The 13,082-nt window shown below is 47.5% G+C and overlaps 1 protein-coding gene across 1 annotated transcript; it reads left to right on the top strand.

The window, feature by feature from the left end:
* Positions 1-9,405: 9,405 nt before the first annotated feature.
* LOC134290585 (uncharacterized) lies at positions 9,406-12,842 on the top strand. The gene is made up of 4 exons (XM_062857751.1): positions 9,406-10,524; positions 10,780-11,083; positions 11,156-12,477; positions 12,747-12,842. Exons 1-4 carry the CDS (start codon positions 9,406-9,408, stop codon positions 12,840-12,842), a joined length of 2,841 nt encoding a protein of 946 aa, XP_062713735.1.
* Positions 12,843-13,082: the final 240 nt, after the last annotated feature.

The raw sequence follows: 13,082 nt of genomic DNA, 5'->3' as shown, positions 1-13,082 counted from the left end.
CGGAGCGGAGTCAATTATTGACGTGACCTTTTGTAGTCCTGGCCTAACAAGTAGTTCGAACTGGAGAGTAGATAATGGCTACACTCACAGCGACCACCTGGCGGTTCGCTACAGTATCGACTACAATAACAGCAGACAGCGGATAGAAGAAGAGGCGGCTAGGCCAAGGCCAAGCCCTCGCAGGTGGAAGACATCATACTTCAACGAAGGGGTATTTAGGGAGGCGCTCCGCCGTGAGCGAAACTTAATCGGTTTAGACGGCGACGAGCTGGTAGCGGTGCTCTCACGTGCGTGTGATGCGACCATGCCTAGGCGAGTCCACCCTAGAAATGGGAGGCCACCGGCTTACTGGTGGACCGACGCGATTGCGGACCTGCGCCGCGCCTGCCTACGGGCTAGGCGGCGGATGCAGCGAGCACGATCAGAGGAAGAGCGAAACGAACGGCGGGTGGTGTTCGCCGCTGCAAAAGCCGCGCTTAAGACCGAGATAAGAGCAAGCAAAAAGGCCTGCTTTGAGGGTCTCTGTCAGAGTGCCAATACGAACCCGTGGGGTGACGCCTACAGGATCGTTATGGCCAAGACGAGAGGTGTGATGGCTCCTACAGAGCAATCTCCAGAGATGTTGGAGGGGATCATTGGAGGACTTTTTCCGCGTCATGATCCTAGTCCTTGGCCTCCTTTCGTAGGACAGCCGGGGACTGGGGCTGGCGATGAGGAGAGGGTCACCGATGTGGAACTTGCGGGGATAGCTAAGTCCCTTAGCGTAGGTAAGGCCCCAGGTCCGGACGGAGTTCCGAACCTGGCCTTAAAAGTAGCTATTGCAGAGGCTCCCGAGATGTTCAGGTCTGCTATGCAGAAATGCCTGGACGAGGGAGTTTTCCCAGAAGCTTGGAAGAGGCAAAGCCTGGTACTATTGCCAAAGGCGGGGAAACCACCCGGAGACCCGTCGGCATATAGACCAATATGCTTGATTGACACGGCGGGGAAGGTGCTCGAAAAGATCATCCTCAATAGAATGTTGCGGTTCACCGAGGGCGAAAATGGTCTTTCGAGTAACCAGTACGGCTTCCGGAAGGGTAGGTCCACCGTAGACGCTATCTTGTCGGTTACAAAAACCGCCGAGAAAGCACTCGAGCCTAAGAGGAGGGGAATTCGCTTTTGCGCGGTAGTGACTCTGGATGTAAGGAATGCGTTTAATAGCGCCAGCTGGTCTGCTATTGCCGATGCGCTCTTGCGTCTGGGGATACCGGAGTACCTGTACAAGATTCTCGGAAGTTACTTTCAGAATCGTGTACTAGTCTACGACACGGAGGTGGGTCGGAAGTGCTTTCACATAACCTCAGGAGTCCCGCAAGGTTCCATCCTGGGTCCGGTGTTATGGAATGTCATGTACGACGAGGTGTTGAGGTTAGAGTATCCAGTGGGAGTGGTGATTGTCGGATTTGCCGACGACATTACGCTCGAAGTTTACGGTGAAACGATCGAGGAGGTAAAGTTGACTACCAACCACTCGATCAAAGTTGTGGAGGCGTGGATGCGGTCCAGGAAACTGGAGCTGGCTCACCACAAGACAGAGGTGACGGTTGTTAACAACCTGAAGTCGGAGCAGCAGACGGAGATCAGTGTAGGAGACTGTACTATCCTGTCAAAGCGCTCCGTCAAACACTTGGGCGTGATGATCGACGATAAGCTTACCTTCGGTAGCCACGTCGATTATGCCTGTAAAAGAGCCTCCACAGCTATTGCGGCACTGTCCCGGATGATGTCCAATAGCTCTGCGGTGTACGCCAGTAAGCGCAAGCTTCTGGCTAGTGTTGCTACATCCATACTTAGGTATGGCGGCCCGGCGTGGGGCACCGCGCTAAGTACTAAATGCTACCGACGGAAGCTGGAAAGTACTTACAGGCTTATGTGCCTGAGGGTTGCGAGCGCGTACCGTACCGTGTCACACGACGCTCTCTGCGTCATTACTGGTATGGTGCCTATCAGCATTCTTATCAGTGAGGACATGGAGTGCTTCGAAATGCGCGGCACAAGAGGCATACGCAGGACTGTCAGGATGGCCTCTATGGTCAAATGGCAGCGCGCGTGGGACAGTTCCACCAAAGGAAGGTGGACCTATAGGTTGATACCGAGGGTAGATAGTTGGATTAATAGGCGCCATGGGGAAGTCACATTCCACCTGACACAGGTCCTTACAGGTCATGGTTGCTTCCGACAGTATCTACACCGTTTCGGGCATGCGGATTCTCCCGAATGCCCAGTGTGCAATGGTTTAGAGGAAACGGCGGAACACGTTTTGTTCGTGTGCCCGCGTTTTCGCACAATGCGTGACCGCATGCTTGCCACATGCGGGGAGGACACAACTCCGGACAACTTGGTCCAGAGGATGTGTAGGGATGAGTTTGGCTGGAACGCCGTTTCAACGGCTATTACCCACATCGTCTGGGAGCTACAGAGGAGGTGGCGCGTGGACTCGGAGAATGGCTAGTCCAGATGCAGTACAAGAGGTGGTCCAGGGGTTCGGAGTCGGCTTCGTAGGTCATACCGGTGCCCTGCGGTCGAGATCGACCCTTACAACGATTAAGTGGCCGCGGAGAGGAAGTCCCGGTAGCGGTGCTGTCGTGGCGTCGGTCTACTGGGTTGGATCCGAGCCCGCGGTTGGAAAGGGGTCCCCGGCAAGGGTCGGGGTAGGTGAGATCCTGCTGTCTGCAACCTACGGGTGCATCTGATAGGGCCTGAAGGGTAGTGATACCCTTCCTTACGGGCAGGTCAGATCGGGTTGCACGTGGGCATCAGTTCTTGATGTCCGCTCAGCAGTAGGGCGCGGGCGGGGTTGACCCTGCCCGCCTTCCGAGGACAAAGGGAGTGGCGAGGACCACTCGGGAAACTGGCTAAGCGCCAGCATTCTACCGTGATGGACTCTCCAAAGCGAGTCATCGATGTTCGTTGCTGCAGGCTACGCAGCTAACCTTGTGGGTGCGATGTGCACTAGCCCCTCTCTGAAGCAATACCTTCTTGGTGGTTCCGGAGAGACGTAGGGTTTGGCGACCATAGGAATGGTTTAGTGGGTACGAGGAGAGAGTAGTCCTGGATTTTACTTTTGTTGTAGAAGACGGCCTGTCAGACCTACACTACCCTAACCTTCTGTTAGGGTGTCTGTTGAGCAGATTATCCCCCTATGGTTTAGAAGGAAAAAAAAAAAAAAAAAAAAAAAGCCTGAGCTAAGCTTAGCGCCAAATCACCTGAAAATGCATTCATATAGAATCTAGAGCCACCCGCAAAATCAAGAGCAATTCTTCGCCTGAGCTAAGCTCAGAAAGCGCAAAATCAACCAAAAATGCATTCAGGTTACATTGCGCATGCTTAGGATTGCTCTAGATTCTATATAATGTGCAATGTAACCTGAATGCATTTTCAGGTGATTTTGCGCTTCCTTAGCTTAGCTCAGGCTTAGGAAAACACCAGATTCCATATGATGTGCAATGTAACCTGAATGTATTTTCGGGTGGTTTTGCGTTTCCTAAGCATGAGCTCAGGCTTAGAAAAACACAAAATTTCATATGATACGCAATGTAACCTGAATGCATTATCGGGTGATTTTGCGCTTCCTAGCCTGAATAATCTGGTGTTTTCCTAAGCCTGAGCTAAGCTAAGGAAGCGCAAAATCACCCGAAAATGCATTCAGGTTACATTGCGCATCATATGGAATCTAGAGCAATCCTTAGCCTTATCCTATAAATAGTTCAGGCTAAGGATTGCTCTAGATTCCATATGATGCGCAATGTAACCTGAATGCATTTTCGGGTGATTTTGCGCTTCCTTAGCTTAGCTCAGGCTTAGGAAAACACCAGATTCGATATAGTGTGCAATGTAACCTGAATGTATTTTCGGGTGATTTTGCGTTTCCTAAGCATAGCTCAGGCTTAGAATTGCTCTAGATTTTATATGATGCGCAATGTAACCTGAATGAATTTTCGGATGATTTTGCGCTTCCTAAACTAAGCTCAGGCTTAGGAAAACACCAGATTCCATATAATACGCCATGTAACCTGAATGTATTTTCGGGTGATTTTGCGCTTCCTAAGCTTAGCTCAGGCTAAGAATTGCTCTAGATTCCATATGATGCGCAATGTAACCTGAATGCATTTTCGTGTGATTTTGCGCTTCCTAAACTTAGCTCAGGCTTAGGAAAACACCAGATTCCATATGATACGCAATGTAACCTGAATGTATTTTTGGGTGATTTTGCGCTTCCAAAGCTTAGCTCTGGCTAAGGATTGCTCTAGATTCCATATGATGCGCAATGTAACCTGAATGCATTTTCGGGTGATTTTGCGCTTCCTTAGCTTAGCTCAGGCTTAGGAAAACACCAGATTCCAAATGATACACAATCCTAAGCATGAGCTAAGCTTATGAAGCGCAAAATCACCCGAAAATGCAATCAGGTTACATTGCGCATCATATGGAATCTAGAGCAATCCTTAGCCTGAACTAAGCTTAGGAAGCGCAAAATCACCCGAAAATTCATTCAGGTTACATTGCGCATCATATGGAATATAGAGCAATCCTTAGCCTGAGCTTAGCTTAGGAAGCGCAAAATCACCCGAAAATACATTCAGGTTACATTGCACATCATATGGAATCTAGAGCAATCCTTAGCCTGAACTAAGCTTAGGAAGCGCAAAATCACCCGAAAATTCATTCAGGTTACATTGCACATCATATGGAATATAGAGCAATCCTTAGCCTGAGCTTAGCTTAGGAAGCGCAAAATCACCCGAAAATACATTCAGGTTACATAGCACATCATATCGAATCTGGTGTTTTCCATTGCACACTATATCGAATCTGGTGTTTTCCTAAGCCTGAGCTAAGCTTAGGAAGCGCAAAATCATCTGAAAATGCATTAAGGTTACATTGCGCATCATAAAGAATCTAGAGCAATCCTAAGCCTGAGCTATGCTTAGGAAACGCAAAATCACCCGAAAATACATTCAGGTTACATTGCACATCATATGGAATCTGGTGTTTTCCTAAGCCTGAGCTAAGCTAAGGAAGCGCAAAATCACCTGAAAATGCATTCAGGTTACATTGCACATCATATAGAATCTAGAGCAATCCTTAGCATGCGCAATGTAACCTGAATGCATTTTTGGTTGATTTTGCGCTTCCTGAGCTTAGCTCAGGCTAAAAATTGCTCTAGATTCCATATTTTTATTATAATAATATTATTATTATGGATCCGCAATGGAACCTGAATGCATTTTCGTGTGATTTTGCGCTTCCTAAGCTTAGCTCAGATCAAAAATTGCTCTAGATTCCAAGCTTAACTCAGGCTTAGGAAAACACCAACTCCATATGATGCGCAATGTAACCTGAATGTATTTTCGGGTGATTTTTCATGCTTAGGATTGTGCATCATATGGAATCTGGTGTTTTCCTAAGCCTGAGCTAAGCTTAGGAAGCGCAAAATCACCCGAAAATTCATTCAGGTTACATTGCGCATCATATAGAATCTAGAGCAATCCTAAGCCTGAGTTATGCTAAGGAAACGCAAAATCACCCGGAAATGCATTCAGGTTATATTGCGCATCATATAGAATCTAGAGTAATCCAAAGCCTGAGCTATGCTAAGGAAGCGCAAAATCACCCGAAAATGCATTCAGGTTACATTGTGCATCATATGGAATCTGGTGTTTTCCTAAGCCTGAGCTTAGTTTAGGAAGCGCAAAATCACTCGAAAATGCATTCAGGTTACATTGCGCATCATATAGAATCTAGAGCAATCCAAAGCCTGAGCTATGCTAAGGAAGCGAAAAATCACTCGAAAATGCATTCAGGTTACATTGCGCATAATATGGAATCTAGAGCAATCCTAAGCCTGAGTTATGCTAAGGAAGCGCAAAATCACCCGAAAATACATTCAGGTTACATTGCGTATCATATGGAATCTGGTGTTTTCCTAAGCCTGAGCTTAGTTTAGGAAGCGCAAAATCACATGAAAATGCATTCAGGTTACATTGCACTTCATATGGAATCTGGTGTTTTCCTAAGCCTGAGCTAAACTAAGGAAGCGCAAAATCACCTGAAAATGCATTCAGGTTACATTGCGCATCATATGGAATCTAGAGCAATCCTTAGCCAGAACTAAGCTTAGGAAGCGCAAAATCACCCGAAAATTCATTCAGGTTACATTGCGCATCATATGGAATATAGAGCAATCCTTAGCCTGAGCTTAGCTTAGGAAGCGCAAAATCACCCGAAAATACATACATCATATCGAATCTGGTGTTTTCCATTGCACACTATATTGAATCTGGTGTTTTCCTAAGCCTGTGTTAAGCTTAGAAGAGGCAGAATCACCTGAAAATGCATTTAGGTTACATTGCGCATCATATAGAATCTAGAGTAATCCTAAGCCTGAGCTTTGCTAAGGAATCGCAAAATCAGCCGGAAATGCATTCAGGTTACATTGTGCATCATATGGAATCTGGCGTTTTCCTAATCCTGAGCTAAGTTTAGGAAGCGCAAAATCACTCGAAAATGCATTCAGGTTACATTGCGCATCATATGGAATCTAGAGCAATCCTTAGCCTGAGCTAAGTTAAGGAAGCGCAAAATCACCCGAAAATACATTCAGGTTACATTGCGTATCATATGTAACTAAGCTAAGGAAGCGCAAAATCACCTGAAAATGCATTCAGGTTACATTGCGCATCATATGGAATCTAGAGCAATCCTTAGCCTGAACTAAGCTTAGGAAGCGCAAAATCACCCGAAAATTCATTCAGGTTACATTGCGTATCATATGTAACTAAGCTAAGGAAGCGCAAAATCACCTGAAAATGCATTCAGGTTACATTGCGCATCATATGGAATCTAGAGCAATCCTTAGCCTGAGCTTAGCTTAGGAAGCGCAAAATCACCCGAAAATACATTCAGGTTACATAGCACATCATATCGAATCTGGTGTTTTCCATTGCACACTATATTGAATCTGGTATTTTCCTAAGCCTGAGCTAGGCTTAGGAAGCGCAGAATCACCTGAAAATGCATTTAGGTTACATTGCGCATCATATGGAATCTAGAGCAATCCTAAGCCTGAGCTATGCTTAGGAAGCGCAAAATCACCCGAAATTGCATTCAGGTTACATTGTGCATCATATGGAATCTGGTGTTTTCCTAAGCCTGAGCTAAGTTTAGGAAGCGCAAAATCACTCGAAAATGCATTCATGTTACATTGCGCATCATATGGAATCTAGAGCAATCCTTAGCCTGAGCTAAGCTTAGGAAGCGCAAAATCACCCGAAAATACATTCAGGTTACATTGCGTATCATATGGAATCTGGTGTTTTCCTAAGCCTGAGCTAAGTTTAGGAAGCGCAAAATCACACGAAAATGCATTTAGGTTACATTGCACATCATATAGAATCTAGAGCAATCCTAAGCCTGAGCTATGCTTAGGAAGCGCAAAACCAACCGAAAATGCATTCAGGTTACATTGCACATCATATGGAATCTGGTGTTTTCCTAAGCCTGAGCTAAGCTTAGGAAGCGCAAAATCACCCGAAAATGCATTCAGGTTACATTGCGCATCATATGGAATCTAGAGCAATCCTTAGCCTGAACTAAGCTTAGGAAGCGCAAAATCACCCGAAAATTCATTCAGGTTACATTGCGCATCATATGGAATATAGAGCAATCCTTAGCCTGAGCTTAGCTTAGGAAGCGCAAAATCACCCGAAAATACATTCAGGTTACATAGCACATCATATCGACTTTGGTGTTTTCCTAAGCCTGAGCTAAGCTTAGCGCCAAATCACCTGAAAATGCATTCATATAGAATCTAGAGCCACCCGCAAAATCTAGAGCAATTCTTAGCCTAAGCTAAGCTCAGAAACCGCAAAATCAACCAAAAATGCATTCAGGTTACATTGCGCATGCTTAGGATTGCTCTAGATTCTATATAATGTGCAATGTAACCTGATTGCATTTTCAGGTGATTTTGCGCTTCCTTAGCTTAGCTCAGGCTTAGGAAAACACCAGATTCCATATGATGTGCAATGTAACCTGAATGTATTTTCGGGTGATTTTGCGTTTCCTAAGCATGAGCTCAGGCTTAGAAAAACACCAAATATCATATGATACGCAATGTAACCTGTTCGGTTCCGAACGTTTATTTTTTTTGTATTGTTTGTGTCTTGACCAATTTTTTGTTTTGTATGACCCACTCTGTATGTTAATGCCCAAAGAACCATCTTTCCCTTCATTCCCCTTCCCATTTGACCCATGTTCCCCCATTCATCGTAATTTGTCTTTTGAATGATAAGTTTACCAATACCTTTCCCTAATTAGTCTTAAGAAAAGTAAAACCCTTCTAGAAGCTTCTCCCGTTTTCCAGATCAGTCATTTTTTGTTGTTTTTGTTTTATCTTTGCATTCCAACTGAAAGGGGAGGAGCCTATTTTGTACCAATCACTCACTCACACTACTAAATTTTCTAGTATATAAGTGACGCATGTAGCGCAAAGCGCATCAGTTTTGTTTGACACATCGCGGAATAAACATCATCGCTAAACGAATCACCCGGAGTTTTCTTCTGCCACCGACAAGCCATCATTCCTGCCTCCGCTGCCGAAGCGAAGCGGCCGATCGCTGCTGCTGCCTCGAGATACAGTCCACCGCTCAACCGAGCAAATCCCGAGCATTAGCGCTGTTCATTCAGACCGCTCCACAACTCGACCCCACCAGTGGTAATCGATTGTGGATACCGGTTTGACTGCACACGGACAGACTAGTGCTCCAGAAGGTGCCAACCGAACAGTCGTTGCTGGAGCACCAACAAGGAATTTTCAGTGCCCCATCGGTCCGCTCCACGATCAGAGCTTTCCGGTAACCTGTAGTGGATACCGGACCGACTTGCACACGGGTTCAACTGAACTTTCCTGGCCTGTTGGTGTTAGCCAGTGGCAAATTTCGGCTGCCCTTCTCTGGTTCCGTTCCCCGTCCGGATCTGCCCACATTGTGCACCGCACATTGTTTGGTCCTGCTTCGACCCGGATGCAGCATCGGTGCCTTCGCGCAGTAGGAGGAAATTTAGCGGCTCAGGTGGAGGAACGAAAAATCCGAAAGTGTTCCCGCGCCACCGGTGGCATCGTTCGCGTTTCGAGAAGTAGTCCGCGCGAGTGACGCTGTGAAAAGTGAAACACGTTGAAACACGTTTCGACAAGAACAGTTAAGTAGTGCTTGTGTGTGTGCCCGCCTTGGGCTGAAGAAAAACCGACCGAGTACGGTCTCGAACAGACAATAAGTGTGTGTGTGTGTGCCCCAGGGGGGCGAAGAAAGAAGTGAAAAATCGTGTGCGTGAAGGATGCTGATGCACACGCCAACCAAAAGTGATAAAATGGCCGAACTGAAGACGCTCATCCACCTGCGTGGCCAGGCGAAGGCCAAAGTGACCCGAATCCGGAAAACGATTGAAGACGTCTCGGCAGCCGGCGTTGTCCAGTTTACCCTGGCCCAGCTGAAGGTATATTCTCGGAACCTGGAAGCCCATTTCCAAGAATACCTAAGCTTCCACCACCAAATCACCGCGTTGTTGCCAGCGGAAAAATTGGATGACAACGACGCCACCTACCTCCAATTCGAGAACCACCACACTGAAACCGCAATGATGGTGGAAACGCTCATCCAGTCCGCAACCCCGCAGCCGCCTCCAACGAATGTGTCCGCACCCGCGAACAGTGCCCAGCTACCACCACAGATAGTCGTCCAGCAGCAACCGCTGCCGGTTCCAATCCCTTCGTTTGACGGGAAGCCGGAGAACTGGCCGAGATTCCAGCAGGTCTTTTCGGACATTATGTCACGGTCCAGAGACTCCAACGCCGTCAAGTTACACCACCTTGAGAGGGCACTGTCCGGTGGGTCCGCCGCCAAGATAATCGATCCGAAGACGCTCAGTGATGGCAATTTCGATCACGCCTGGGAGTTGCTGCTTGATGTTTACGAGGATGAACGGAAAGCAGTGGACTCGCACATCCATGGCCTACTGAGTCTGAAACGGATGACCAAGGAATGTTCCAAGCAGATGAGAGAGTTGCTGAATGAAGTTACCCGCCACGTCGAGGGACTGCGGATGCTGAACCAGGATTTGGAAGGAGTTTCCGAAAGGTTCGTCGTCGTCGTGCTGTCGGATGCTTTCGATCCCGAAACGAGGAAGCAGTGGGAGACCACCATTCCCCACAAGCAGATCCCATCGTATGAAGACACCGTCTTGTTCCTGAAGGAGCGATGCTCATTGTTGGAGCGTTGCGAAGCCAGTCGCCCGAAGCCGTCATCAGCCAAGGAATCCAGTCAGAAGCCCAACCCGAAACCATCGTCGAAGTCCCCGCCGGTGAAGTCGTTCGCTATGGCTACACCCGTAGCCAATAGTGAGGCGACCTGTGAGATTTGTAGTGCGAGCCATCCAAACTACAAATGTGAAAGGTTTGTTGCGCTGACGGTACCCCAACGTAGAACTAAGGTAAGAGAGCTTTTCCTTTGTTTCAACTGTTTGAGGAAGGGACACCTTTCCTCAAAATGCCCATCCAACAAATCATGCCAGGAGTGTCAAGGTAGGCATAACACCTTGCTACACGAGCCCAAAGTTCCAAAGCCCAAATCCAAGCCCATGGTTGATAATCCAATGCCCAATCCCGAACCCGCTAAGGTTGTTGTTAGTTCCCAAGTTTCGGATCCTGTTGAAAGTGTTGCATCTGTCTCCAATCCCGTCCAAAAGGTACCTCGTTCGGATGGCACGCTATTGCTTACGGCCATGGTTGATGTCCTTGACAGCCATGGAAATTCCTTCCCTTGCCGTGCATTCCTCGATTGTGGTTCCCAACCACATTTGGTTTCCCGTTCGTTTGTTGAACGATTGGGAATCGACCAGGTACCTACCCATGTAGAAGTTATTGGAGCTACCGGTAAGCGATCGGTGCTCGACAGAAAGGCAACACTGTCGTTCCGGTCCCGTTGTAAGGATTATCAAGCCCGAATCGAATGTTTGGTCACCGATGTGGTGACTGGTCCCCTCCCCGGTCGTAAGATGAATTGTCGGTCTTGGAATATTCCCTCAGGTCTTTCGCTTGCTGATCCCACTTTCCATACTCCAGGAGAAGTGCAGTTACTGATTGGAGTTAAGCTGTTCTTCGATTTGATGCTTCCCGGGTATTTGGTGCTAGGCCAAAACCTGCCTATACTCAAGGAGACTCGTCTAGGATGGGTCGTTGCTGGTGGTGCTGAGGACGTGAATGAAAATCAGCACTGCTACACGGCCAGCTTGCGGCCGCTCTCAGAATGCATCGAGAAGTTTTGGTCTGTTGAGTCGGTCGAGAATAGTAGCGTAGTTTCCAAGGAGGAGCAAGATTGTGAACAACTTTTCAGCTCGTCCACCATTCGAAATCCAGATGGTACCTACACCGTCCATCTTCCATTGAAGGAATCCGTGAGTGAACTAGGCAGTAACCGGTATCTAGCTTTGAAACGTTTCCATATCCTAGAGCACCGCTTCAGCAAGAATCCCGAATTGAAAAAGGCTTATGTCGATTTCATTAATGAGTACAAGTCGTTGTGCCATTGTAAGCAGATTTCCGAGTCAGATGATGCCCCAGGGAAACTGGTTCATTATTTACCGCACCATGCTGTCCTCAAGCCAAGCAGTTCCACTACTCGCTTGAGAGTTGTTTGCGACGCCTCGGCTCGAACAGCTGGTCCGTCTCTAAATGATGTGTTAATGATTGGTCCCACTGTCCAGGACGAACTTTTTTCCATTATCCTTCGATTCCGTAAGCATCGGTTCGCGATAACCGCTGATATCTCCAAAATGTACCGAAGGATCCAGGTGGTCGAAATTCACTCTGGACTCCAGCGAATTTTTTGGAGGGAGAACCCTGATGATCCACTTCAAATCCTTGAATTGACAACCGTTACCTACGGGACGGCTATTGCGCCGTTTCTGGCCACTCGATCATTGCTGCAGCTTGCACGTGACGAGTGCCAACGTTTCCCAATTGCATCCAAGGTAGTAGAAGAGGATGTCTACATAGATGACGTAGTGTCAGGGGCTGATACCATTGAGCAGGCCGTTCAGCTTCGCTCGGATTTGACCGACATGTTGAATTCCGGAGGTTTCCCTGTGCATAAATGGTGTGCAAGCGACGCAGCCATCCTAGATACCGTTCCCGAGGAAGACCGCGAAAAGTATTTATTGTTTGAAGATTCCGACGTGAACAAGGTTATTAAAACCCTTGGCCTCTTGTGGGATCCTGAGGAAGACGAATTTCGTTTCCATTGTAAGTTGTTGTTCCAACCTTTGCCTGTTCCAACGAAACGTATCTTCCTCTCCGAAATTGCTCGCTTGTTCGATCCTTTGGGGCTTGTGGCTCCAGTTATAGTCCTCGCCAAGATAATTATGCAACAGTTGTGGAAGGACAAGGTAGGTTGGGATGACCCGTTGACAGGCGAAATTCTACAGTCTTGGCTTACGTTTAGAGAATCCCTGAAATATATTGACTCCGTCAAAATCCCACGCTTCGTCGGCTTGGTAAGCGTCGAGAGTGTTGAAGTACATGGATTCGCTGACGCTTCCCTTCGCGCGTACGGAGCAGTTATTTACTTACGAGTTGTATCTGGTTCCGATGTAAAGGTTTCATTGCTCTGTAGTAAATCCAGAATTGCTCCATTGTCACCTTTGACGATTCCCAGATTAGAGCTATGCGCCGCCCTATTGCTGTCCAGACTTGTTCCAAAATGCGTTGGGTCGTTGAAAATGGAAATTCAACGCATCTGCCTGTGGTCTGACAGCAACATTGTACTCGCCTGGTTGAAAAGGTTGCCCAACGATGTTTTTGTCCGCAACCGGGTGATGGAGATCAATTCAGCCACCAAAGGTTTTACTTGGTCTTACGTTCGTTCTGAGGATAACCCAGCCGATGTCGTGTCCAGGGGGCAGTTGCCGCAAACTCTTGCCGGTAACAGTTTGTGGTGGAATGGACCGACATTTTTGAAGCTGCCCCAGTATGAAGTTCTGATTCCAGATTC

This window comes from Aedes albopictus, chromosome 3 (assembly GCF_035046485.1).
Source record: "Aedes albopictus strain Foshan chromosome 3, AalbF5, whole genome shotgun sequence".
Lineage (NCBI taxonomy): Eukaryota > Metazoa > Arthropoda > Insecta > Diptera > Culicidae > Aedes > Aedes albopictus.
This window is presented reverse-complemented; position numbering and strand designations above follow the sequence as displayed.